Genomic DNA, 27962 nt, shown 5'->3' on the forward strand with positions numbered 1-27962 from the left:
GGGGTCCCTGAGCTGTTTTTGGGGTCCCTGAGATGTTTTTGGGGTCCCTGAGCTGTTTTTGGGGTCCCTGAGCTGTTTTTGGGGTCCCTGAGCTGTTTTTTCCCCCCAGGTGCTGATCAGCATGGTGTACCTGGGATGTTTTTGGGGTCCCTGAGCTGTTTTTGGGGTCCCTGAGCTGTTTTTTCCCCCCAGGTGCTGATCAGCATGGTGTACCTGCCCGAGGCCATGCCTGCCTCCTTCCAGGCCACCTACACGCCGGTGGAGTCGGCCGGCACCGAGGCACAGATCAAACACCTGGCACGGCTCATGGCCACACAGATGACAGCAGCAGGGCTGGGGCCAGGTCAGGGATGGACTGGGATGGACTGGGACAGACTGGGATAGAGCTGGGATGGACTGGGATAGACTGGGATAGACTGGCACAGATCAAACACCTGGCACGGCTCATGGCCACACAGATGACAGCAGCAGGGCTGGGGCCAGGTCAGGAACAGACTGGGATGGACTGGGACAGACTGGGATAGAGGTGGGATAGGCTGGGATAGGCTGGGATAGAGCTGGGATAGACTGGGATGGACTGGGATAGACTGGCACAGATCAAACACCTGGCACGGCTCATGGCCACACAGATGAGAGCAGCAGGGCTGGGGCCAGGTCAGGGATGGACTGGGATGGACTGGGATAGAGCTGGGATAGAGCTGGGATGGACTGGGATATACTGGGATAGACTGGGATGGACTGGGATATACTGGGATAGACTGGGATAGGCTGGGATAGGCTGGGATAGACTGGGATAGACTGGCACAGATCAAACACCTGGCACGGCTCATGGCCACACAGATGACAGCAGCAGGGCTGGGGCCAGGTCAGGAACAGACTGGGATGGACTGGGACAGACTGGGATAGAGCTGGGATATCCCCATATTCCCATATCCCACCCCCCTCTCTGTGCCCCAGGCGTGGAGCAGACCAATATCCCCATTCCCATATCCCCATTCCCATTCCCATATTCCCATATCCCCATTCCCATATCCCCTCTCTCCATTCCCCAGGCGTGGAGCAGACCAATATCCCCATTCCCATATCCCCATTCCCATTCCCATATTCCCATATCCCCATTCCCATATCCCCATTCCCATATCCCCATTCCCATATCCCCATTCCCATATTCCCATATTCCCATATTCCCATATCCCCTCTCCGTGCCCCAGGCGTGGAGCAGACCAATATCCCCATTCCCATATCCCCATTCCCATATCCCCATTCCCATTCCCATATCCCCATTCCCACATCCCCATTCCCATATCCCACACCCCATTCCCATATCCTCACCCCATATCCCCTCTCTCCATTCCCCAGGCGTGGAGCAGACCAATATCCCCATTCCCACATCCCCATTCCCATATTCCCAATATCCCCATTCCCATACCCCCTCTCCATTCCCCAGGCGTGGAGCAGACCAATACCCCCATTCCCATATCCCCATTCCCATATCCCCATATCCCACACCCCTCTCCATTCCCCAGGCGTGGAGCAGACCAAGCTGCTGCGGGAGGAGCCGCGGGAGGAGAAGGCGGCGCGGCCGGACGGGGCGCTGCTCATCAAGCGGCGGCTGTCGGCGCTGGGGCAGGGCCAGGCCATCGCCGTGCTGGGCGCGCACGGCTCGCCCGGGGGGCTGCTGGACGAGACCCCCCAGGCCAAGCGCCGCCCCGAGCCCATCATGCCGGCCACGCAGCCACGGTCAGTGATGGGGTTTGGGGTTAGGGTGGGGTTTGGGGTGGGATTTGGGGTGGGATTGAGCCACGTAGCCACGGTCAGTGCTGGGGTTTGGGGTTAGGGTGGGGTTTGGGGTGGGATTTGGGGTGGGATTGAGCCACGCAGCCACGGTCAGTGCTGGGGTTTGGGGTTAGGGTGGGGTTTGGGGTTAGGGTGGGGTTTGGGGTGGAATTGGAAATGGGGTGGGGTTTGGGGTGGGATTTGGGGTGATCCTGGTGGGGTTTGGGGTGGGGTTTGGGGTGGGATTGAGCCACGCAGCCACGGTCAGTGCTGGGGTTTGGGGTTAGGGTGGGGTTTGAGGTTGGGGTGGGATTGGGTTTGGGATTGGGGTGGGATTGAGCCACGCAGCCACGGTCAGTGATGGGGTTTGGGATTGGGGTGGGGTTTGGGGTGGGATTTGGGGTGGGATTGGGTTTGGGATTGGGGCGGGATTGAGCCACGCAGCCACGGTCAGTGCTGGGGTTTGGGATTAGGGTGGGGTTTGGGGTGGGATTTGGGGTGGGATTGGGTTTGGGATTGGGGTGGGATTGAGCCACGCAGCCACGGTCAGTGCTGGGGTTTGGGGTTAGGGTGGGGTTTGGGGTGGGGCTGGGAATGGGGTGGGATTGGGGTGGGATTGAGCCACGCAGCCACGGTCAGTGCTGGGGTTTGGGATTAGGGTGGGGTTTGGGGTGGGATTTGGGGTGGGATTGGGTTTGGGATTGGGGTGGGATTGAGCCACGCAGCCACGGTCAGTGATGGGGTTTGGGGTTAGGGTGGGGTTTGGGGTGGGATTTGGGGTGGGATTGGGTTTGGGATTGGGGTGGGATTGAGCCACGCAGCCACAGTCAGTGCTGGGGTTTGGGATTAGGGTGGGGTTTGGGGTGGGATTTGGGGTGGGATTGGGTTTGGGATTGGGGTGGGATTGAGCCACGCAGCCACGGTCAGTGCTGGGGTTTGGGATTAGGGTGGGGTCTGGGGTTGGGGTGGGATTTGGGGTGATCCTGGTGGGGTTTGGGGTGGGGTTTGGGATGGGATTGAGCCACACAGCCACGGTCAGTACTGGGGTTTGGGATTAGGGTGGGGTTTGGGGTGGAATTGGAAATGGGGTGGGGTTTGGGGTGGGATTTGGGGTGATCCTGGTGGGGTTTGGGGTGGGGTTTGGGGTGGGATCTGGCCACACAGCCACGGTCAGTGCCAGGGATCAGATTGGGTTTGGGGTGGGATTTGGGGTGGGAATGGGCCATGCAGCCATGATCAGTGTCTCGCTCTGATCCCAATCCCAATCCTATTCCTGACCCCATTAATCCCGTTCCAGGCTGGCAGGTGCAGGGGGCTGTAAAATGTGTACTGGCTCTGATCCCTTTAATCCCATTGATCCCATTAATCCCAGTAATCCCAGTAATCCCATTCCAGGCTGGCAGGGGCAGGGGGCCGTAAGAAGGTGTTCTGGTTCTGATCCCATTAATCCCAGTAATCCCAGTAATCCCAGTGACCCCATTCCAGGCTGGCAGGGGCGGGGGGCCGTAAGAAGGTGTTCTGGCTCTGATCCCATTAATCCCAGTAATCCCAGTAATCCCAGTGACCCCATTCCAGGCTGGCAGGGGCGGGGGGCCGTAAAAAGGTGTTCTGCTCTGATCCCAGTAATCCCAGTGACCCCATTCCAGGCTGGCAGGGGCGGGGGGCCGTAAGAAGGTGTTCTGGCTCTGATCCCAGTAATCCCAGTAATCCCAGTAATCCCATTCCAGGCTGGCAGGGGCGGGGGCCGTAAGAAGGTGTTCTGCTCTGATCCCATTAATCCAGTTATCCCAGTAATCCCAGTGACCCCATTCCAGGCTGGCAGGGGCGGGGGGCCGTAAGAAGGTGTTCTGGCTCTGATCCCATTAATCCCAGTAATCCCAGTAATCCCAGTGACCCCATTCCAGGCTGGCAGGAGCGGGGGGCCGTAAGAAGGTGTTCTGCTCTGATCCCATTAATCCCAGTAATCCCAGTAATCCCAATGACCCCGTTCCAGGCTGGCAGGGGCGGGGAGCCGTAAGAAGGTGTTCTGCTCTGATCCCAGTAATCCCAGTAATCCCAGTAATCCCATTCCAGGCTGGCAGGGGCAGGGGGCCGTAAGAAGGTGTTCTGGCTCTGATCCCATTAATCCCAGTAATCCCAGTAATCCCAATGACCCCGTTGCAGGCTGGCAGGGGCGGGGGGCCGTAAGAAGGTGTTCTGCTCTGATCCCATTAATCCCAGTAATCCCAGTTACCCCATTCCAGGCTGGCAGGGGCAGGGGGGCCGTAAGAAGGTGTTCTGGCTCTGATCCCAGTAATCCCAGTAATCCCAGTAATCCCAGTAATCCCAGTAATCCCAGTAATCCCATTCCAGGCTGGCAGGGGCGGGGGGCCGTAAGAAGGTGTTCTGGCTCTGATCCCATTAATCCCAGTAATCCCAGTAATCCCATTCCAGGCTGGCAGGGGCAGGGGGCCTTAAGAAGGTGTTCTGGCTCTGATCCCATTAATCCCAGTAATCCCAGTGACCCCATTCCAGGCTGGCAGGGGCGGGGGGCCGTAAGAAGGTGTTCTGCTCTGATCCCATTAATCCCAGTAATCCCAGTAATCCCAGTGACCCCATTCCAGGCTGGCAGGGGCAGGGGGCCGTAAGAAGGTGTTCTGGCTCTGATCCCATTAATCCCAGTAATCCCAGTAATCCCAGTGACCCCATTCCAGGCTGGCAGGGGCGGGGGGCCGTAAGAAGGTGTTCTGCTCTGATCCCAGTAATCCCAGTAATCCCAGTAATCCCAGTGACCCCGTTGCAGGCTGGCAGGGGCGGGGGGCCGTAAGAAGGTGTTCTGCTCTGATCCCAGTAATCCCAGTAATCCCAGTGACCCCGTTGCAGGCTGGCAGGGGCGGGGGGCCGTAAGAAGGTGTTCTGGCTCTGATCCCATTAATCCCAGTTATCCCAGTTATCCCAGTAATCCCAGTGACCCCATTCCAGGCTGGCAGGGGCAGGGTGCCGTAAGAAGGTGTTCTGGCTCTGATCCCATTAATCCCAGTAATCCCAGTAATCCCATTCCAGGCTGGCAGGGGCAGGGGGCCGTAAGAAGGTGTTCTGGCTCTGATCCCATTAATCCCAGTAATCCCAGTAATCCCAGTGACCCCATTCCAGGCTGGCAGGGGCGGGGGGCCGTAAGAAGGTGTTCTGCTCTGATCCCAGTAATCCCAGTGACCCCATTCCAGGCTGGCAGGGGCGGGGGGCCGTAAGAAGGTGTTCTGGCTCTGATCCCAGTAATCCCAGTAATCCCAGTAATCCCATTCCAGGCTGGCAGGGGCGGGGGGCCGTAAGAAGGTGTTCTGCTCTGATCCCATTAATCCCAGTTATCCCAGTAATCCCAGTGACCCCATTCCAGGCTGGCAGGGGCGGGGGGCCGTAAGAAGGTGTTCTGGCTCTGATCCCATTAATCCCAGTAATCCCAGTGACCCCATTCCAGGCTGGCAGGAGCGGGGGGGCCGTAAGAAGGTGTTCTGCTCTGATCCCATTAATCCCAGTAATCCCAGTAATCCCAATGACCCCGTTCCAGGCTGGCAGGGGCGGGGAGCCGTAAGAAGGTGTTCTGCTCTGATCCCAGTAATCCCAGTAATCCCAGTAATCCCATTCCAGGCTGGCAGGGGCAGGGGGCCGTAAGAAGGTGTTCTGGCTCTGATCCCATTAATCCCAGTAATCCCAGTAATCCCAATGACCCCGTTGCAGGCTGGCAGGGGCGGGGGGCCGTAAGAAGGTGTTCTGCTCTGATCCCATTAATCCCAGTAATCCCAGTTACCCCATTCCAGGCTGGCAGGGGCAGGGGGCCGTAAGAAGGTGTTCTGGCTCTGATCCCAGTAATCCCAGTAATCCCAGTAATCCCAGTAATCCCAGTAATCCCATTCCAGGCTGGCAGGGGCGGGGGGCCGTAAGAAGGTGTTCTGGCTCTGATCCCATTAATCCCAGTAATCCCAGTAATCCCATTCCAGGCTGGCAGGGGCAGGGGGCCTTAAGAAGGTGTTCTGGCTCTGATCCCATTAATCCCAGTAATCCCAGTGACCCCATTCCAGGCTGGCAGGGGCGGGGGGCCGTACGAAGGTGTTCTGCTCTGATCCCAGTAATCCCAGTAATCCCAGTAATCCCATTCCAGGCTGGCAGGGGCGGGGGGCCGTAAGAAGGTGTTCTGCTCTGATCCCAGTAATCCCAGTAATCCCAGTGACCCCATTCCAGGCTGGCAGGGGCAGGGGGCCGTAAGAAGGTGTTCTGGCTCTGATCCCAGTAATCCCAGTAATCCCATTCCAGGCTGGCGGGGGCAGGGGGCCGTAAGAAGGTGTTCTGGCTCTGATCCCATTAATCCCAGTAATCCCAGTAATCCCAGTAATCCCATTCCAGGCTGGCGGGGGCAGGGGGCCGTAAGAAGGTGTTCTGGCTCTGATCCCATTAATCCCAGTAATCCCAGTGACCCCATTCCAGGCTGGCAGGGGCGGGGGGCCGTAAGAAGGTGTTCTGCTCTGATCCCATTAATCCCAGTAATCCCAGTAATCCCAGTGACCCCATTCCAGGCTGGCAGGGGCAGGGGGCCGTAAGAAGGTGTTCTGGCTCTGATCCCATTAATCCCAGTAATCCCAGTAATCCCAGTGACCCCATTCCAGGCTGGCAGGGGCGGGGGGCCGTAAGAAGGTGTTCTGCTCTGATCCCAGTAATCCCAGTAATCCCAGTAATCCCAGTGACCCCGTTGCAGGCTGGCAGGGGCGGGGGGCCGTAAGAAGGTGTTCTGCTCTGATCCCAGTAATCCCAGTAATCCCAGTGACCCCGTTGCAGGCTGGCAGGGGCGGGGGGCCGTAAGAAGGTGTTCTGGCTCTGATCCCATTAATCCCAGTTATCCCAGTTATCCCAGTAATCCCAGTGACCCCATTCCAGGCTGGCAGGGGCAGGGTGCCGTAAGAAGGTGTTCTGGCTCTGATCCCATTAATCCCAGTAATCCCAGTAATCCCATTCCAGGCTGGCAGGGGCAGGGGGCCGTAAGAAGGTGTTCTGGCTCTGATCCCAGTTATCCCAGTAATCCCAGTGACCCCATTCCAGGCTGGCAGGGGCGGGGGGCCGTAAGAAGGTGTTCTGGCTCTGATCCCATTAATCCCAGTAATCCCAGTAATCCCAGTAATCCCAGTGACCCCATTCCAGGCTGGCAGGGGCGGGGGGCCGTAAGAAGGTGTTCTGCTCTGATCCCAGTAATCCCAGTAATCCCAGTTGCCCCATTCCAGGCTGGCAGGGGCGGGGGGCCGTAAGAAGGTGTTCCGGCTCAGCGAGGTGCTCAAGCCGCTCAGCGAGGTGCAGGTGGAGAAGCTCAAACTCGGCGCCGTGCGCAGAATCCTGCGCTCGGAGAGGGCGGTGGCGGCCAGCGGGGCGGCCCAGGTATGGCTGGGACACCTGGGGGACACCTGGGGACACCTGGGGACAGCTGGGGGACACCTGGGGACAGCTGGGGGACACCTGGGGACAGCTGAGATACACCTGGGGACAGCTGGGATAACCCTGGGATACACCTGGGGACAGCTGGGGGACACCTGGGGACAGCTGAGATACACCTGGGGACAGCTGGGATACACTTGGGGGCAGCTGAGATACACCTGGGGACAGCTGGGAGACACCTGGGGGCAGCTGGGGGACACCTGGGATAACCCTGGGGACACCTGGGGGCAGCTGAGATACACCTGGGGACAGCCGGGATAACCCTGGGAGACACCTGGGGACACCTGGGAACACCTGGGGACAGCTGAGATACACCTGAGGACACTTGGGGCAGCTGAGATACACCTGGGGACAGCTGGGAGACACCTAGAGACACCTGGGATACACCTGGGGGACACCTGGGATAACCCTGGGGACACCTGGTGGCAGCTGAGATACACCTGGGGACAGCCAGGATAACCCTGGGAGACACCTGGGGACACCTGGGAGACACCTGGGGACAGCTGGGGGACAGCTGGGGACAGCTGGGGGACACCTGGGGACAGCTGGGATACACCTGGGGGCAGCTGGGATACACCTGGGATACACCTGGGGACAGCTGGGATACACCTGGGGACAGCTGAGATACACCTGGGGACAGCTGGGATACACCTGGGGACACTTGGGGGCAGCTGAGATACACCTGGGGACAGCTGGGAGACACCTGGGGGCAGCTGGGGGACACCTGGGATAACCCTGGGGACACCTGGGGGCAGCTGAGATACACCTGGGGACAGCCGGGATAACCCTGGGAGACACCTGGGGACACCTGGGAACACCTGGGGACAGCTGAGATACACCTGAGGACACTTGGGGCAGCTGAGATACACCTGGGGACAGCTGGGAGACACCTAGAGACACCTGGGATACACCTGGGGGACACCTGGGATAACCCTGGGGACACCTGGTGGCAGCTGAGATACACCTGGGGACAGCCAGGATAACCCTGGGAGACACCTGGGGACACCTGGGAGACACCTGGGGACAGCTAGGGGCACCTGGGGACAGCTGGGATACACCTGGGGGCAGCTGGGATAACCCTGGGATACACCTGGGGGACCCCTGGGATACACCTAATGACAGCTGAGATACACCTGGGATACACCTGGGGACACCTGGGATACACCTGGGGACACCTGGGGACAGCTGAGATACACCTGGGGACATCTAGGGGCACATGAGGGCATCTGGGGGACAGGTGGGGACAGCTGGACACACCTGGGATAACCCTGGGATACACCTGAGGACAGCTGGGGATACCTGGGGACCGTTAGGGGATACCTGGACACACCTGAGGGACATCTTGGCTGAATGACCCTGAGTGACCCCTGAGTGACCCCCCAGGCCCGAGTGAAGATCCTGGCGGTGCTGGTGACACAGTTCTACTGACCATTGACTAATCCCTGAGTATCCCTTGAGTATCTCTTGAGTATCTCTTGAGTAACCACTGAGTGACCATCCCCAGGCCCGAGTGAAGATCCTGGCGGCGCTGGTGAGGCAGTTCCACTGACCATTGACTAATCCCTGAATATCCTTTGAGTATCCCTTGAGTATCTCTTGAGTAACCATTGAGTAACCACTGAGTGACCATCCCCAGGCCCGAGTGAAGATCCTGGTGGTGCTGGTGACGCAGTTCCACTGCCCATTGACTAATCCCTGAATATCCTTTGAGTATCTCTTGAGTATCTCTTGAGTAACCATTGAGTAACCACTGAGTGACCATCCCCAGGCCCGAGTGAAGATCCTGGCGGCGCTGGTGACGCAGTTCCACTGACCATTGACTAATCCCTGAATATCCTTTGAGTATCCCTTGAGTATCTCTTGAGTAACCATTGAGTAACCACTGAGTGGCCATCCCCAGGCCCGAGTGAAGATCCTGGCCTGGCTGGTGACGCAGTTCCACTGACTATTGACTAATCCCTGAATATCCCTTGAGTATCTCTTGAGTATCCCTTGAGTATCTCTTGAGTAACCATTGAGTAACCACTGAGTGACCATCCCCAGGCCCGAGTGAAGATCCTGGCGGCGCTGGTGACGCAGCTGGAGGTGCCCCTGAAGGGCGAGGTGCTGTCCTTCATCCTGGAGGACGTGCGGGGCCGGCTGGAGCTGGCCTTCGCCTGGCTCTTCCAGGAGTACAACGCGCACCTGGCGCGCGGCGGCGCCGGCGGCCTGGAGCGCTACGACGAGTGCCTGATCGGGCTGCTGGCCGGGCTGCAGGAGAAACCCGACCAGAAGGACGGGTGGGGATGGCATGGGGACACTGGGGACAGTCTGGGGACACTGGGGATGGGTTGGTGTCACTGGTATAGGGAGGGAAACCCGACCAGAAGGACGGGTGGGGACAGCCTGGGGACACTGGGGACAGTCTGGGGACACTGGGGATGGGTTGGTGTCACTGGTATAGGGAGGGAAACCTGACCAGAAGGACGGGTGGGGACGGCCTGGGGACACTGGGGACAGTCTGGGATGGGTTGGTGTCACTGGTATAGGGAGGGAAACCCGACCAGAAGGATGGGTGGGGACACTAGGGATGGCATGGGGACACTGGGGATGGCATGGGGACACTGGGGATGGAGCAGGGACACTGGGGATGGCATGGGGACACTGGGGATGGAGTGGGGACACTGGGGATGGCATGGGAACACTGGGGATGGAGTGGGGACACTGGGGATGGAGCAGGGACACTGGGGATGGCATGGGAACACTGGGGATGGAGTGGGGACACTGGGGATGGCATGGGAACACTGGGGATGGAGTGGGGACACTGGGGATGGTGTAGGGACACTGGGGATGGAGTGGGGACACTGGGGATGGAGTGGGGACACTGGGGATGGCATGGGGACACTGGGGATGGCGTGGGGACACTGGGGATGGAGTGGGGACACTGGGGATGGAGCAGGGACACTGGGGATGGAGTGGGGACACTGGGGATGGCGTGGGGACACTGGAGACAGGCTGGGATGAATTGGTGTCACTGGTATAGGGAGGGAAACCCGACCAGAAGGACGGGTGGGGACACTGGGGACAGGCTGGGGACACTGGGGATGGAGTGGGGACACTGGGGATGGAGTGGGGACACTGGGGACAGGCTGGGGACACTGGGGATGGAGTGGGGACACTGGGGATAGGCTGGCGACACTGCCGACAACCTGGGGACACTGGGGATGGAGTGGGGACACTGAGGACACTGGGGATGGAGTGGGGACACTGGGGACACTGGGGATGGTGTGGGGACAACCTGGGGATGGAATGGGGACAGCGTGGGGACACCAGGGATGGCATGGGGACTCTGGGGATGGCATGGGGACAGCCTGGGGACTCTGGGGATGGCATGGGGACAGCCTGGGGACTCTGGGGATGGCATGGGGACACTGGGGATGGGTTGGTGTCACTGGGATGGTGTCACTGGGATGTGTTGGTGTCACCGGGGTGGGGACATCAGGGTGGTGACACCAGCGCTGTCCCTGTCCCTGTCCCTGTCCAGGATCTTCACCAAGGTCGTGCTGGAGGCGCCGCTGATCACCGAGAGCGCGCTGGAGGTGATCCGGAAATACTGCGAGGATGAGGTGGGGACACTGAGGGGACAATGGGGACATTGAGGGGACATGGGGGACACTGAGGGGACATGGGGGACACTGAGGGGACATGGGGGACACTGAGGGGGGACAATGAGTGGACACTGAGGGGACACTGGGGACACTTAGGGGACGTCGGAGAGGGACACGGGGGTGACACTGAGGGGACATGGGGGACACTGAGGGGACAATGGGGACACTGAGGAGACACCAGGGACACTGAGGGGACATCAGGGAGGGACATGGGGTGACACTGAGGGGTCACAGGGGAGGGACATGGGGGAGACGCTGAAGGGACATCGAGGGAACACATGGAGGTCACATGGGGGAGATGAAGGTGACACCTGAAGATGACATCTGGAGGTGACACCAGGTGACACAGAGAGGTGACAGGTGCCACCCAGGTGTCCCCGCAGAGCCGCACGTACCTGGGCATGGGCACACTGCAGTGACACTATGTGACACACAAAGGTGACAGGGCTCAGGTGACACAGAGAGGTGCCAGGTGCCAGCCCAGGTGACACAGAGAGGTGCCAGGTGCCACCCCAGGTGCCACCCAGGTGACACAGGTGTCCCTGCAGAGCCGCACGTACCTGGGCATGGCCACGCTGTGGTGACACTATGTGACACACAGAGGTGCCAGGGCTCAGGTGACACAGAGAGGTGACAGAGAGAGGTGCCAGGTGCCACCCAGGTGGCACAGGTGCCAGCCCAGGTGACACAGGTGCCAGCTCAGGTGACACAGGTGTCCCTGCAGAGCCGCACGTACCTAGGCATGGCCACGCTGTGGTGACACCAGGTGACACACAGAGGTGACAGGGCTCAGGTGACACAGGTGTCCCTGCAGAGCCGCACGTACCTAGGCATGGGCACACTGCAGTGACACCATGTGACACACGGAGGTGACAGGGCTCAGGTGACACAGGGAGGTGACAGGTGCCAGCCCAGGTGCCAGCCCAGGTGCCACCCAGGTGACACAGGTGTCCTGCAGAGCCGCACATACCTGGGCATGGCCACACTGCGGTGACACCAGGTGACACCCAGAGGTGACAGGGCTCAGGTGACACACAGAGGTGCCAGGTGCCAGCCCAGGTGACACAGAGAGGTGCCAGGTGCCACCCCAGGTGCCACCCAGGTGACACAGGTGTCCTGCAGAGCCGCACATACCTGGGCATGGCCACACTGCGGTGACACCATGTGACACACAGAGGTGACAGGGCTCAGGTGACACAGGGAGGTGACACAGAGAGATGCCAGGTGCCACCCAGGTGACACAGGTGCCACCCAGGTGACACAGGTGTCCCCGCAGAGCCGCACGTACCTGGGCATGGCCACGCTGCGCGAGCTGATCGTCCGGCGCCCCTCGCGGCAGTTCCAGTACCTGCACGTGCTGCTGGACCTGAGCTCCCACGAGAAGGACAAGGTGAGCGGGGGGGTGACACAGGTGTGACACAGGTGTGACACAGGTGTGACACAGGTGTGCCCCAGGTGCCCCAGGTGTGACACAGGTGTGCCCCAGGTGGCCCAGGTGTGACACAGGTGCTCCCCAGGTGCGGCAGCAGGCGCTGCTGACACACAGGTGACACAGGTGTGATTCAGGTGACACAGGTGTGCCCCAGGTGCCCCAGGTGTGCCCCAGGTGTGCCCCAGGTGTGACACAGGTGTGCCCCAGGTGCCCCAGGTGTGACACAGGTGTGCCCCAGGTGCCCCAGGTGTGACACAGGTGCTCCCCAGGTGTGACACAGGTGCCCCAGGTGTGGCCCAGGTGTGACACAGGTGCTCCCCAGGTGCGGCAGCAGGCGCTGCTGACACAGGTGTGACACAGTGTGATTCAGGTGATATAGGTGTGATTCAGGTGACACAGGTGTGCCCCAGGTGCCCCAGATGTGACACAGGTGTGCCCCAGGTGCCCCAGGTGTGACACAGGTGCTCCCCAGGTGCGGCAGCAGGCGCTGCTGACACACAGGTGACACAGTGTGATTCAGGTGATATAGGTGTGATTCAGGTGACACAGGTGTGCCCCAGGTGTGCCCCAGGTGCCCCAGGTGTGCCCCAGGTGCCCCAGGTGTGCCCCAGGTGTGACACAGGTGTGCCCCAGGTGCCCCAGGTGTGACACAGGTGTGCCCCAGGTGCCCCAGGTGTGACACAGGTGCTCCCCAGGTGTGACACAGGTGCCCCAGGTGTGACACAGGTGTGACACAGGTGTGCCCCAGGTGCCCCAGGTGTGCCCCAGGTGTGCCCCAGGTGCCCCAGGTGTGACACAGGTGCTCCCCAGGTGCGGCAGCAGGCGCTGCTGACACACAGGTGACACAGGTGTGATTCAGGTGACACAGGTGCCCCAGGTGTGCCCCAGGTGTGACACAGGTGCTCCCCAGGTGCGGCAGCAGGCGCTGCTGACACAGGTGTGACACAGTGTGATTCAGGTGATATAGGTGTGATTCAGGTGACACAGGTGTGCCCCAGGTGCCCCAGGTGTGACACAGGTGCTCCCCAGGTGCGGCAGCAGGCGCTGCTGACACACAGGTGACACAGTGTGATTCAGGTGATATAGGTGTGATTCAGGTGACACAGGTGTGCCCCAGGTGTGACACAGGTGTGCCCCAGGTGTGCCCCAGGTGTGCCCCAGGTGTGCCCCAGGTGTGCCCCAGGTGCCCCAGGTGTGACACAGGTGCTCCCCAGGTGCCCCAGGTGTGACACAGGTGTGCCCCAGGTGCCCCAAGTGTGACACAGGTGTGCCCCAGGTGCCCCAGGTGTGACACAGGTGTGCCCCAGGTGCCCCAGGTGTGACACAGGTGTGCCCCAGGTGCCCCAAGTGTGACACAGGTGTGCCCCAGGTGCCCCAGGTGTGCCCCAGGTGCCCCAGGTGTGCCCCAGGTGTGACACAGGTGCTCCCCAGGTGCGGCAGCAGGCGCTGCTGTTCATCAAGCGCATGTACGAGAAGGAGCAGCTCCGCGAGTACGTGGAGAAATTCGCCCTCAATTACCTGCAGCTGCTGGTGCACCCCAACCCCCCCTCGGTGCTCTTCGGGGCCGACAAGGACACAGGTGAGCCCAGGACCCAGAATGTTCCAGGGGAGACCTCAGGTGTGCCTTGGGAACCCAGAATATTCCATGGGAACCCAAAATATTCCATGGGAATCCAGAATGTTCCAAGGGAGAGCTCAGGTGTTCCTTGGGAACCCAAAATATTCCATGGGAACCCAAAATATTCCATGGCAATCCAGAATGTTCCATGGGAAACGTCAGGTGTTCCATGGGAATCCAGAATATTCCACGGGAAACATCAGGTGTTCCATGGGAATCCAGAATATTCCATGGGAATCCAAAATATTCCATGGGAATCCAGAATGTTCCAGGGGAGAGCTCAGGTGTTCCATGGAAATCCAGAATATTCCACGGGAAACGTCAGATATTCCATGGGAATCCAGAATATTTAATGGGAAACATCAGGTGTTCCTTGGGAATTCAAAATATTCCATGGGAACCCAAAATATTCCATGGGAAACGTCAGATATTCCATGGGAACCCAAAATATTCCATGGGAATCCAGAATATTCCACGGGAAACATCAGGTGTTCCATGGGAATCCAGAATGTTCCAGGGGTATCCAAAATATTCCATGGGGAACATCAGATATTACATGGGAATCCAAAATATTCCATGGGAATCCAGAATATTCCACGGGAAACATCAGGTGTTCCGTGGAAATTCAAAATATTCCATGGGTACCCAAAATATTCCACAGAAAATCCAAAATAGTCTGTGAGAAACCCCAAATCCCTCTACCTGTACCTGTGCCTGTACCTATACCTGTACCTGTGCCTGTGCCTGTGCCTGTACCTGTACCTGTACCTATACCTGTGCCTGTACCTGTACCTGTGCCTGTACCTGTACCTGTGCCTGTGCCTGTACCTGTACCTGCGCCTGCGCCTGTACCTGTGCCTGTGCCTGTACCTGTGCCTGTGCCTGTGCCTGTGCCTGTACCTGTGTCTGTACCTGTACCTGTGCCTGTACCTGTGCCTGTACCTGTGCCTGTACCTGTACCTGTACCTGTGCCTGTGCCTGTACCTGTACCTGTGCCTGCGCCTGCGCCTGTACCTGTACCTGTACCTGTGCCTGTGCCTGTACCTGTGCCTGTGCCTGTGCCTGTGCCTGTACCTGTACCTGTGCCTGTACCTGTGCCTGTACCTGTGCCTGTGCCTGTGCCTGCGCCTGTGCCTGTACCTGTACCTGTGCCTGTGCCTGTACCTGTGCCTGTACCTGTACCTGTGCCTGTTCCTGTACCTGTACCTGTACCTGTGCCTGTACCTGTACCTGTACCTGTACCTGTGCCTGTGCCTGTTCCTGTACCTGTACCTGTACCTGTGCCTGTGCCTGTGCCTGTGCCTGCGCCTGCGCCTGCGCCTGTGCCTGTGCCTGCGCCTGCGCCTGTGCCTGTACCTGTGTCTGTACCTGTGCCTGCGCCTGTGCCTGTGCCTGTGTCTGTACCTGTGCCTGTGTCTGTACCTGTGCCTGTGCCTGTACCTGTGCCTGTACCTGTGCCTGCGCCTGCGCCTGTGCCTGTACCTGTGTCTGTGTCTGTACCTGTACCTGTGCCTGTACCTCTACCTGTGCCTGTACCTGTGTCTGTACCTGTGCCTGTGCCTATGCCTGTGCCTGTGCCTGTTCCTGTACCTGTGCCTGTACCTGTGCCTGTGCCTGTACCTGTGCCTGTACCTGTGTCTGTCTGTACCTGTGCCTGTGCCTGTACCTGTGTCTGTACCTGTGCCTGTACCTGTACCTCTACCTGTGTCTGTACCTGTGTCTGTGTCTGTACCTGTGCCTGTGCCTGTTCCTGTACCTCTACCTGTGTCTGTGCCTGTACCTGTGCCTGTACCTGTACCTGTGTCTGTGCCTGTACCTGTACCTGTGCCTGTACCTGTGCCTGTACCTGTACCTGTACCTGTTCCTGTACCTCTACCTGTGTCTGTGCCTGTACCTGTGCCTGTGTCTGTACCTGTTCCTGTACCTGTACCTGTCCCTGTCACCCCATTTTTGTGTCCCCAGAGGTGGCAGCCCCGTGGACAGAGGAGACCATCAAGCAGTGCCTGTACCTGTACCTGTCACCCTGTTTTTGTCATTGTCACCCTGTTTCTGTCCCCAGAGGTGGCAGCCCCCTGGACAGAGGAGACCATCAAGCAGTGCCTGTTCCTGTACCTGTCCCTGTCACCCCGTTTTTGTGTCCCCAGAGGTGGCAGCCCCGTGGACAGAGGAGACCATCAAGCAGTGCCTGTACCTGTACCTGGCTCTGCTCCCCCACAATCACAAGCTGATCCATGAACTCGCCTCCGTCTACACCGAGGCCATCGCCGACATCAAGCGCACGGTGCTGCGCGTCATCGAGCAGCCGGTCAGGGATGGGGACACTGGGGACATGGGGACATTGGGGACTTTGGGGACACTGGGGACATTGGGGACAGTGGGGACAGTGGGGACACTGGGGACATTGGGGACACTGGGGACACTGGGGACACTGGGGACATTGGGGACATTGGGCACACTGGGGACACTGGGGACACTGGGGACATGGGGACATTGGGGACATTGGGGACATGGGGACAATGGGGACATTGGGGACATCAAGCGCACGGTGCTGCGCGTCATCGAGCAGCCGGTCAGGGATGGGGACACTGGGGACATGGGGACATTGGGGACTTTGGGGACACTGGGGACATTGGGGACAGTGGGGACAGTGGGGACACTGGGGACACTGGGGACATTGGGACACTGGGGACACTGGGGACATTGGGGACAGTGGGGACACTGGGGACATTGGGGACACTGGGGACAGTGGGGACACTGGGGACACTGGGGACACTGGGGACATTGGGGACACTGGGGACACTGGGGACATTGGGGACAGTGGGGACACTGGGGACATTGGGGACACTGGGGACAGTGGGGACAGTGGGGACATGGGGACAATGGGGACATTGGGGACATCAAGCGCACGGTGCTGCGCATCATCGAGCAGCCGGTCAGGGATGGGGACACTGGGCACATGGGGACATTGGGGACTTTGGGGACACTGGGGACATTGGAGACATTGGGGACACTGGGGACATTGTGGACTGTGGGGACATGGGGGACATTGGGGACATTGGGGCCATGGGGACACCGGGGACATTGGGGACACCAGGGACACTGGGGACAGTGGGGACACTGGGGACTGTGGGGACACTGGGGACACTGGGGACACTGGGGACACTGGGGACATGGGGACATTGGGATATTGGGGACATTGGGGACACTGGGGACACTGGGGACACTGGGGACATTGGGGACACTGGGGACACTGGGGACACTGGGGACATGGGGACATTGGGATATTGGGGACATTGGGGACATCAAGCGCACGGTGCTGCACATCATCAAGCAGCCGGTCAGGAATGGGGACATTGGGGACATGGGGACATTGGGGACTTTGGGGACACTGGGGACATTGGGGACATTGGGGACACTGGGGACATTGTGGACTGTGGGGACATGGGGGACAATGGGGACATTGGGGACATTGGGGCCATGGGGACACCGGGGACATTGGGGACACCAGGGACACTGGGGACAGTGGGGACATGGGGACATTGTGGACACTGGGGACTGTGGAGACATTGGGGACAATGGGGACATGGGAACATTGGGGACAATGGGGACATTGGGGACATTGGGAACATTGGGGACAATGGGGACATTGGGAACATTGGGGACAATGGGGACATTGGGGACATCAAGCGCACGGTGCTGCGCGTCATCGAGCAGCCGGTCAGGGACATTGGGGACACTGGGGACACTGGGGACATTGGGGACATTGGGGACACTGGGGACATTGGGGACTTTGGGGACACTGGGGACATTGGGGATGTTGAGGGACGTTAGGGACTTTTTGTGTGTTTCCTGCTCAGATCCGTGGCATGGGCATGAACTCCCCAGTGACAGTTTGTGATTTGGGGTTTATAGAAATGCAGATTTTGGTTAATTTTGGGTTTATAGAAATGCAGATTTCGGTCAATTTTGGGTGATTTTGGGTTTATAGAAATGCAGATTTTGGTCAATTTTGGGTTTGTAGAAATGCAGATTTTGGTCAATTTTGCGTGATTTTGGGTTTATAGAAATGCAGATTTTGGTTAATTTGGGGCTATTTTGGGTTTAGAAATGCTGATTTTGGTCAATTTTGGGTTTATAGAAATGCAGATTTTGGTTAATTTTGGGTGATTTGGGTTAACTTTGTGTGTTCCCCACTCAGATCCGAGGCATGGGCATGAACTCCCCAGTGACTGTTTGTGATTTGGGGTTTATAGAAATGCAGATTTTGGTCAATTTTGGGTTTATAGAAATACAGATTTTGGTTAATTTTGGGTGATTTTGGTTAATTTTGGGTGTTCCCCACTCAGATCCGAGGCATGGGCATGAACTCCCCAGTGACTGTTTGTGATTTGGGGTTTATAGAAATGCAGATTTTGGTCAATTTTGGGTTTATAGAAATGCAGATTTTGGTTAATTTTGGGTGATTTGGGTTAATTTTGGGTGTTCCCCACTCAGATCCGAGGCATGGGCATGAACTCCCCAGTGACCGTTTGTGATTTGGGGTTTATAGAAATGCAGATTTTGGTTAATTTGGGGCTATTTTGGGTTTAGAAATGCAGATTTTGGTCAATTTTGGGTTTATAGAAATGCAGATTTTGGTTAATTTTGGGTGATTTTGGTTAATTTTGGGTGTTCCCCACTCAGATCCGAGGCATGGGCATGAACTCCCCCGAGCTGCTGCTGCTGGTGGAGAATTGCCCCAAGGGCGCCGAGACGCTGGTGACTCGCTGCCTGCACAGCCTGACCGACAAAGGTGGGCCTGGGGACACCCAGGGGACACCCTGGGGACACCCGGGGGTGGCAGTGATGTCACCAGTGTCCCCTCCCCCCCCCAGTGCCCCCCTCCCCCGAGCTGGTCAAGCGTGTCCGGGATCTGTACCACAAGCGGCTGCCGGACGTTCGTTTCCTGATCCCGGTGCTCAACGGGCTGGAGAAGGTGGGTGTGGCCTTTGTCACCTCCCCCGGTGTCACCCGGTGTCACCCGGTGTCACCCGGGCTGAGTGAGGCCGTTTTTGGTGCAGAAAGAGGTGATCCAGGCATTGCCCAAACTCATCAAGCTCAACCCCATCGTGGTGAAGGAGGTGTTCAACCGGCTGCTGGGGACTCAGCACGGTGAGGGGACACTGGGGACAATGGGGACAGTGGGGACACTGGGGACAATGGGGACACTGGGGACATTGGGGACTCAGCACGGTGAGGGGACACTGGGGACAATGGGGACAGTCTGGGGACACTGGGGACTCAGCACGGTGAGGGGACACTGGGAATGGCTTGGGGACAAGTGGGGATGGCTTGGGGACATGGGACAGCCCTGAAGTAGGACAGGGGACATCCCTGGAGTGGGGACACCGTGTGACATCCCTGGAGGAGCTGCAGGAGTGCAGGATGACCCCAGGATGTGACACAGCCTCTGTCCCTGTCACCCCCTGTCCCTGTCCCCATGTCCCTGTCCCTATGTCCCTGTCCCTGTCCCCGCCATGTCCCTGTCCTGTCCCCATGTCCCTGTCCCCATCCCTGTCCCCATGTCCCTGTCACCCCATGTCCCTGTCCTGTCCCCCTGTCCCTGTCCCTGTCCCCATCCCTGTCCCTGTCCCCATGTCCCTGTCACCCCATGTCCCTGTCGCCATCCCTGTCCCTGTCCCCATGTCCCTGTCACCCTATGTCCCTGTCCTGTCCCCATGTCCCTGTCACCCCATGTCCCTGTCCCCATCCCTGTGTTCCTGTCCCTGTGTTCCTGTCCCCTGTCCCCATGTCCCCATCCCTGTACCCATGTCCCTGTCCCTGTCCCTGTCCCATCCCTGTCCTGTCCCCTCAGGTGACGGCGCCTCGGCCGTGTCCCCCCTGAACCCCGGGGAGCTGCTGATCGCCCTGCACAACATCGACTCCTCCAAGTGTGACATGAAATCCATCATCAAAGGTGGGGACACAGGGGACACCAGGGGGACACCATGGGGACAAGGGGGACATGGGGACAGCCAGGGGGTGACAGGGACACATGGGGACAGAGGGACACAGGACACTGTCCATCGACTCCTCCAAGTGTGACATGAAATCCATCATCAAAGGTGGGGACACAGGGGACACCAGGGGGACACCATGGGGACAGGGGGACACATGGGGACAGAGGGACACAGGACACTGTCCATCGACTCCTCCAAGTGTGACATGAAATCCATCATCAAAGGTGGGGACACAGGGGACACCAGGGGGACACCATGGGACACCATGGGGACAGGGGGACACCCAGGGGGTGACAGGGACACATGGGACAGAGGGACACAGGACACTGTCCATCGACTCCTCCAAGTGTGACATGAAATCCATCATCAAAGGTGGGGACACGGGGACATGGGGACACCAGGGGACACCATGGGACACCATGGGGACACATGGGGACAGAGGGACACAGGACACTGTCCATCGACTCCTCCAAGTGTGACATGAAATCCATCATCAAAGGTGGGGACACAGGGGGACACCATGGGGACACCAGGGAGTGAGAGGGACAGTGACAGCCAGGGGGTGACACAGACACAGGGACATGGGGGGACAGAGGGACACAGGACACCCGTCCATGGACTCCAGTCCCTCCCAGTCCCTCCCAGTGCCCCCAGCCCCTCCCACTCCCCTCCCAGTGCCTCCCAGTCCCTCCCAGTGCCCCCAGCCCCTCTCTCCCCCCTGTCCTGCAGCCACCAACCTGTGCTTTGCTGAGAGGAACATGTACATGTCCCAGTGCCTCCCACTCCCTCCCAGTGCTTCCCAATCCCCTCCCAGTGCCCCCCAGTCCCTCCCAGTCCCTCCCACTCCCCTCCCAGTGCCTCCCAGTGCCCCCAGCCCCTCTCTGCCCCTGTCCTGCAGCCACCAACCTGTGCTTTGCTGAGAGGAACATGTACATGTCCCAGTGCCTCCCACTCCCTCCCAGTGCTTCCCAATCCCCTCCCAGTGCCTCCCAGTGCCCCCAGCCCCTCTCTCCCCCCTGTCCTGCAGCCACCAACCTGTGCTTTGCTGAGAGGAACGTGTACATGTCCCAGTGCCTCCCAGTGCTTCCCAATCCCCTCCCAGTGCCTCCCAGTGCCCCCCAGTGCCTCCCAGTGCCCCCAGCCCCTCTCTCCCCCCTGTCCTGCAGCCACCAACCTGTGCTTTGCTGAGAGGAACATGTACACCTCCCAGTGCCTCCCACTCCCTCCCAGTGCCTCCCACTCCCTCCCACTCCCTCCCACTCCCTCCCAGTCCCTCCCAGTCCCTCCCAGTCCCTCCCACTCCCCTCCCAGTGCCTCCCAGTGCCCCCAGCCCCTCTCTCCCCCCTGTCCTGCAGCCACCAACCTGTGCTTTGCTGAGAGGAATGTCTACACCTCGGAGGTGCTGGCGGTGGTGATGCAGCAGCTGATGGAGCAGAGCCCCCTGCCCATGCTGCTGATGCGCACGGTGATCCAGGCCCTGACCATGTACCCCCGCCTGGGGGGCTTCGTCATGAACATCCTGTCCAGGCTCATCATGAAACAGGTGGGGGGCACCCCAAAATGCAAAAAAATCCTTATGGAATTGGCCAAAAAACAAAAAAAAATCCCGCTGGAATTGGCCAAAAAACAAAAAAATCCCCATGGAATTGGCCAAAAAACAAAAAAAATCCCGCTGGAATTGGCCAAAAACCAAAAAAATCCCGATGGAATTGGCCAAAAATTCACCCCAAGACTGGCTCAGAAATCCCGCTGGAATTGGCCAAAAATACAAAAAAAAAATCCCGCTGGAATTGGCCAAAAATGCAAAAAAATCCCACTGGAATTAGCCCAGAATTCACCCCAAAACTGGTCCTGAAATTATCCTAAAATTACTGCAAAAATCCTGCTGGAATTGGCCAAAAATGCAAAAAAAAAAATCCCGATGGAATTGGCCAAAAATTCACCCCAAGACTGGCTCAGAAATCCCGCTGGAATTGGCCAAAAATACAAAAAAAAATCCCGCTGGAATTGGCCAAAAATGCAAAGAAATCCCGCTGGAATTAGCCCAGAATTCACCCCAAAACTGGTCCTGAAATTATCCTAAAATTACTGCAAAAATCCCCATGGAATTGGCCAAAAACCAAAAAAAATCCCGATGGAATTGGCCAAAAATGCAAAAAAAAAATCCCGCTGGAATTGGCCAAAAATGCAAAAAAATCCCACTGGAATTACCCAAAAAAGCAAAAAAAATCCTGCTGGAATTAGCCAAAAATGCAAAAAAATCCTGCTGGAATTACCCAAAAAAAGCAAAAAAAATCCTGCTGGAATTAGCCAAAAATGCAAAAAAATCCTGCTGGAATTAGCCAAAAAAAGCAAAAAAAATCCTGCTGGAATTAGCCAAAAATGCAAAAAAAATCCTGCTGGAATTACCCAAAAAAAGCAAAAAAAATCCTGCTGGAATTAGCCAAAAATGCAAAAAAAATCCTGCTGGAATTACCCCAAAAATCCGACTGCAGTTCCCCCCAGGTGTGGAAGTACCCCAAGGTGTGGGAGGGGTTCCTCAGGTGACCCCAGGTGTGACCCCAGGTGACCCCAGGTGTTCCAGGTGTGACCCCAGGTGTGGAAGTACCCCAGGGTGTGGGAGGGGTTCCTCAGGTGTGTCCCCAGGTGTTCCAGGTGTCCCCAGGTGTGACCCCAGGTGTTTCCCCCCCAGGTGTGGAAGTACCCCAAGGTGTGGCAGGGGTTCATCAGGTGTTTTCCCCCCCAGGTGTGGAAGTACCCCAAGGTGTGGCAGGGGTTCATCAGGTGTCCCCAGGTGTGACCCCAGGTGTTTCCCCCCCAGGTGTGGAAGTACCCCAAGGTGTGGGAGGGGTTCATCAGGTGTTTTTTCCCCCCAGGTGTGGAAGTACCCCAAGGTGTGGCAGGGGTTCATCAGGTGTTTTTCCCCCCAGGTGTGGAAGTACCCCAAGGTGTGGCAGGGGTTCCCCAGGTGTGACCCCAGGTGTTTTCCCCCCCAGGTGTGGAAGTACCCCAAGGTGTGGCAGGGGTTCATCAGGTGTCCCCAGGTGTGACCCCAGGTGTTTTTCCCCCCCAGGTGTGGAAGTGCCCCAAGGTGTGGCAGGGGTTCATCAGGTGTTTTTTTCCCCCAGGTGTGGAAGTACCCCAAGGTGTGGCAGGGGTTCATCAGGTGTTTTTCCCCCCAGGTGTGGAAGTGCCCCAAGGTGTGGCAGGGGTTCCCCAGGTGTGACCCCAGGTGTGACCCCAGGTGTTTTCCCCCCAGGTGTGGAAGTACCCCAAGGTGTGGGAGGGGTTCATCAAGTGCTGCCAGCGCACGCGGCCGCAATCCTTCCAGGTGATCCTGCAGCTGCCGCCGCCCCAGCTCAGCGCCGTGTTCGACAAGTGCCCCGAGCTGAGAGAGCCCCTGCTGAGCCACGTGCGGGCCCTGACCCCCCACCAGGTGACACTGGGGACACACGGGGGACACTGGGGACACACAGGGGACACTGGGGACAGGGACAGTGCCCCGAGCTGAGAGAGCCCCTGCTGAGCCACGTGCGGGCCCTGACCCCCCACCAGGTGACACTGGGGACACACAGGGGGACACTGGGGACACACAGGGGACACTGGGGACACACTGGGGACACTGGGGACACACTGGGGACACTGGGGACAGGGACAGTGCCCCGAGCTGAGAGAGCCCCTGCTGAGCCACGTGCGGGCCCTGACCCCCCACCAGGTGACACTGGGGACACACGGGGGACACTGGGGACACACTGGGGACACACAGGGGACACTGGGGACACACAGGGGGACACTGGGGACAGGGACAGTGCCCCGAGCTGAGAGAGCCCCTGCTGAGCCACGTGCGGGCCCTGACCCCCCACCAGGTGACACTGGGGACACACGGGGGACACTGGGGACACTGGGGACACACAGGGGGACACTGGGGACACACAGGGGACACTGGGGACACACAGGGGACACTGGGGACACACAGGGGACAGGGACAGTGCCCCGAGCTGAGAGAGCCCCTGCTGAGCCACGTGCGGGCCCTGACCCCCCACCAGGTGACACTGGGGACACACAGGGGACACTGGGGACACACTGGGGACAGGGACAGTGCCCCGAGCTGAGAGAGCCCCTGCTGAGCCACGTGCGGGCCCTGACCCCCCACCAGGTGACACTGGGGACACACGGGGGACACACGGGGGACACACAGGGGACACTGGGGACACACTGGGGACACTGGGGACACACAGGGGGACACTGGGGACACACAGGGGACACTGGGGACACACAGGGGGACACTGGGGACAGGGACAGTGCCCCGAGCTGAGAGAGCCCCTGCTGAGCCACGTGCGGGCCCTGACCCCCCCACCAGGTGACACTGGGGACACACAGGGGACACTGGGGACAGACAGGGGACACTGGGGACAGGGACAGTGCCCCGAGCTGAGAGAGCCCCTGCTGAGCCACGTGCGGGCCCTGACACCCCACCAGGTGACACTGGGGACACTGGGGACACTGGGGACACACAGGGGGACACTGGGGACACACAGGGGACACTGGGGACACACAGGGGACACTGGGGACAGGGACAGTGCCCCGAGCTGAGAGAGCCCCTGCTGAGCCACGTGCAGGCCCTGACCCCCCACCAGGTGACACTGGGGACACACAGGGGACACTGGGGACAGGGACAGTGCCCCGAGCTGAGAGAGCCCCTGCTGAGCCACGTGCGGGCCCTGACCCCCCACCAGGTGACACTGGGGACACACGGGGGACACTGGGGACACACAGGGGACACACAGGGGACACTGGGGACACACAGGGGACAGGGACAGTGCCCCGAGCTGAGAGAGCCCCTGCTGAGCCACGTGCGGGCCCTGACCCCCCACCAGGTGACACTGGGGACACACAGGGGACACTGGGGACAGACAGGGGACACTGGGGACAGGGACAGTGCCCCGAGCTGAGAGAGCCCCTGCTGAGCCACGTGCGGGCCCTGACACCCCACCAGGTGACACTGGGGACACACGGGGGACACACGGGGGACACACAGGGGACACTGGGGACAGGGACAGTGCCCCGAGCTGAGAGAGCCCCTGCTGAGCCACGTGCGGGCCCTGACACCCCACCAGGTGACACTGGGGACACACAGGGGACACTGGGGACACACAGGGGGACACTGGGGACACACAGGGGACACTGGGGACACACAGGGGGACACTGGGGACAGCCATGGGGACACTGGGGACAGGCAGGGGACAGGGGACAGCCAGGGGGACAGGGGACAGCCATGGGGACAGGGGACAGCCAGGGCGACAGGAGACATGGGACATTGATTTGGGACAGGGGACAGCAATAGGGACAGAGACAGTGCTGTGGGACAGGGGACAGCACTGGGGACAGGGGACATTGCTCAGGGGACATTGCTCTGGGACAGATGACATCCCCTGGGACAGGGGACATCACTGGGGACAGGACACATGACATCCCCCTGGGGACAGGTGACATCGCTCTGGGAGCAGGGGACATCCCCCTAAGCATGGGGGACATCCTCCAGGTGACAGGTGACACACCCAGGGATGTCACACCCCCCAGGGGACAAGTGACACATCCAGGGATGGGGACAGGTGACACACCCAGGCATGTCACACCCCCAGGGGACAGGTGACACACCCAGAGATGTCACACCCCCCAGGGGACAGGTGACACGCCCAGGGATGGGGACAGGTGACACACCCAGGGATGTCACACCCCCAGGGGACAGGTGACACACCCAGAGATGTCACACCCCCCCAGGGGACAGGTGACACACCCAGAGATGGGGACAGGTGACACACCCAGGGATGTCACACCTCCCTAGGGGACAGGTGACACGCCCAGGGATGGGGACAGCTGACACACCCAGGCATGTCACACCCCCGAAGGGGACAGGTGACACACCCAGAGATGTCACACCCCCCCAGGGGACAGGTGACACACCCAGAGATGGGGACAGGTGACACACCCAGGGATGTCACACCTCCCTAGGGCACAGGTGACACACCCAGGGATGGGGACAGGTGACACACCCAGGGATGTCACACTCCCCCTGAGGGGACAGGTGACACACCCAGAGATGTCACACCTCCCTAGGGGACAGGTGACACACCCAGGGATGTCACACCTCCCTAGGGGACAGGTGACACGCCCAGGGTTGTCACCTGTCCCCTCCCTGTGTCCCCTCCCTGTCACAGCAAGCGCACATCCCACTGTCCATCATGGCCATCCTGGAGGCCACCACCCGCCACGAGCCCGAGGGGACACCTGGAGAGGTGGGGACAGGGGAGGGGACACCTGGGGAGGTGGGGACAGGGGAGGGGACACCTGGGGAGGTGGGGACAGGGGAGGGGACACGGGGGGGACACCTGGGGAGGTGGGGACAGGGGAGGGGACACGGGGGGGACACCTGGGGAGGTGGGGACAGGGGAGGGGACACGGGGGGGGACACCTGGGGAGGTGGGGACAGGGGAGGGGACACGGGGGGGGACACCTGGAGAGTTGGGGACAGGGGAGGGGACACGGGGGGGGACACCTGGGGAGGTGGGGACAGGGAAGAGGGGACACCTGGGGAGGTGGGGACAGGGGCACAGAGTGACCCCAAACCCTTGGGAATCCCCAAAAATGGTGGCTTTGGGGTTTTGGGGTTCAGGGTGACCCCACATTCTTTGAGCACACCTGGACAGGTGGGGACAGGGTGATCCCAAATCCTTTGGGGACACCTGCACAGGTGAGCACAGGGTAACCCCAAACCCTTGGAGACCCCCAAAAATGGTGGCTTTTGGGTTGGGGGGCTCAAGGTGACCCCAGACCCTTTGGGGACACCTGCACAGGTGAGCACAGGTGTTGCTGAGGTTTTGGGGACCCCCCACCTTGGGGACAAGGGACAATTTGGGGTCCCCCCTCACCTGTCCCTGTCCCCTCCCCCAGGAGAAGCCCCCGAAACGTCCCAGCGAGGAGGACCCCAAACCCAAGGGGGGCCCCCCAGCCCCGGGGGGGGGTCCCAGCTCGGGCTCCTCCCCCTCCGAAGCCCCCCCAGATTTGGGGGGGTCGGACCTGGAGCCCCCCTCCATCTTCATCAGCGTCCCCGAGGATGAGGAGAGCTCGGGAGGAGGGGGGGACACGTCCCCCCCCGAGGCCGCCCTCGACCCCCCCAAGGTGAGCACAACCCCCCCCCTCCCCTTTTTTGGGGTACCCCATTTTGGGGGGCATTTTTAACCCCTTCCCCGCCTTCTCTTCTCCCCCCAGGACCCCCCCGTGGGCACGGAGCCCCCCCCAAACCCTGCCCCCCCCCAGCGAGGCGCCCCCCGGCAGCCCCCCCTCATCAGAGCCGCCCCCCCCCGGCACCCAGAGCCCCGAGGTGCCCCCGGGGGGGGTCCCCGATGTCCCCACCGAGGGCTGAGGGGGGCGGGGGGAGCCCCCCGAGACCCCCCAGGCAAAATAAAAAAAACTGGGAGAGGATTTTGGGGTCCGGTCTGGTTTTTTGGGGGGGGGTGGTCCCGAGGGTGGGGGGGTGTGATGGGATTTGGGGGGCGTGGTCAGCGCTCAGGTGTTTGGGGTGGGCGTGGCCTTTGAGCAGTGGTGGGCGTGGCCTCTACCTGGGGCATGGTGTCATTTTAGGGGCGTGGTTTCCCCATTTGGGGGTGGGGTTTGTGTCAGGTAGGGGCGTGGTCTCTGTTTTGGGCTGTGGTTTCCTCCACTCACAGGTGTTGTCTCATTTTGGGGGCGTGGTTTCCATGCTTTGGGGCGTGGTTTCCAGCATTCACAGGTGTGGTTTCATTTGTGGGCGTGGTCTCTTCCAGCGAAGGCGTCATCACACCTTATATGGTCATATCCTCCTCAGTGGGCGTGCCCCCGCTCTCCTCACGCTCTGATTGGCTATTTCCACCCCGTGGGCGTGATTTCCATGTTTTTGGGTGTGGTTTCTATGTTTTGGGGCGTGGCCACACCTTATATGGACATCTCCTCTAGCAGTGGGCGTACCCTCGCGCTCCTCACACTCTGATTGGCTCTTC

The 27962-nt window shown here is 59.8% G+C and overlaps 1 protein-coding gene across 1 annotated transcript; it reads left to right on the forward strand.

The window, feature by feature from the left end:
• Positions 1-190: 190 nt before the first annotated feature.
• SYMPK (symplekin scaffold protein) lies at positions 191-27952 on the forward strand (the record flags this gene model as incomplete). Its single annotated transcript, XM_079333041.1, has 18 exons — positions 191-343; positions 1527-1740; positions 7023-7173; positions 9274-9509; positions 10754-10835; positions 12154-12267; positions 13741-13888; positions 16072-16232; positions 18611-18719; positions 18802-18902; positions 18988-19078; positions 19782-19883; positions 21282-21469; positions 23186-23362; positions 26145-26222; positions 26878-27105; positions 27196-27382; positions 27750-27952. The coding sequence occupies exons 1-18, from the start codon at positions 205-207 to the stop codon at positions 27950-27952; spliced, it is 2709 nt and encodes a 902-aa protein (XP_079189167.1). The 5' UTR covers positions 191-204.
• Positions 27953-27962: the final 10 nt, after the last annotated feature.

This window comes from Erithacus rubecula, assembly GCF_903797595.1.
Source record: "Erithacus rubecula genome assembly, contig: scaffold_753_arrow_ctg1, whole genome shotgun sequence".
NCBI classification, from domain to species: domain Eukaryota; kingdom Metazoa; phylum Chordata; class Aves; order Passeriformes; family Muscicapidae; genus Erithacus; species Erithacus rubecula.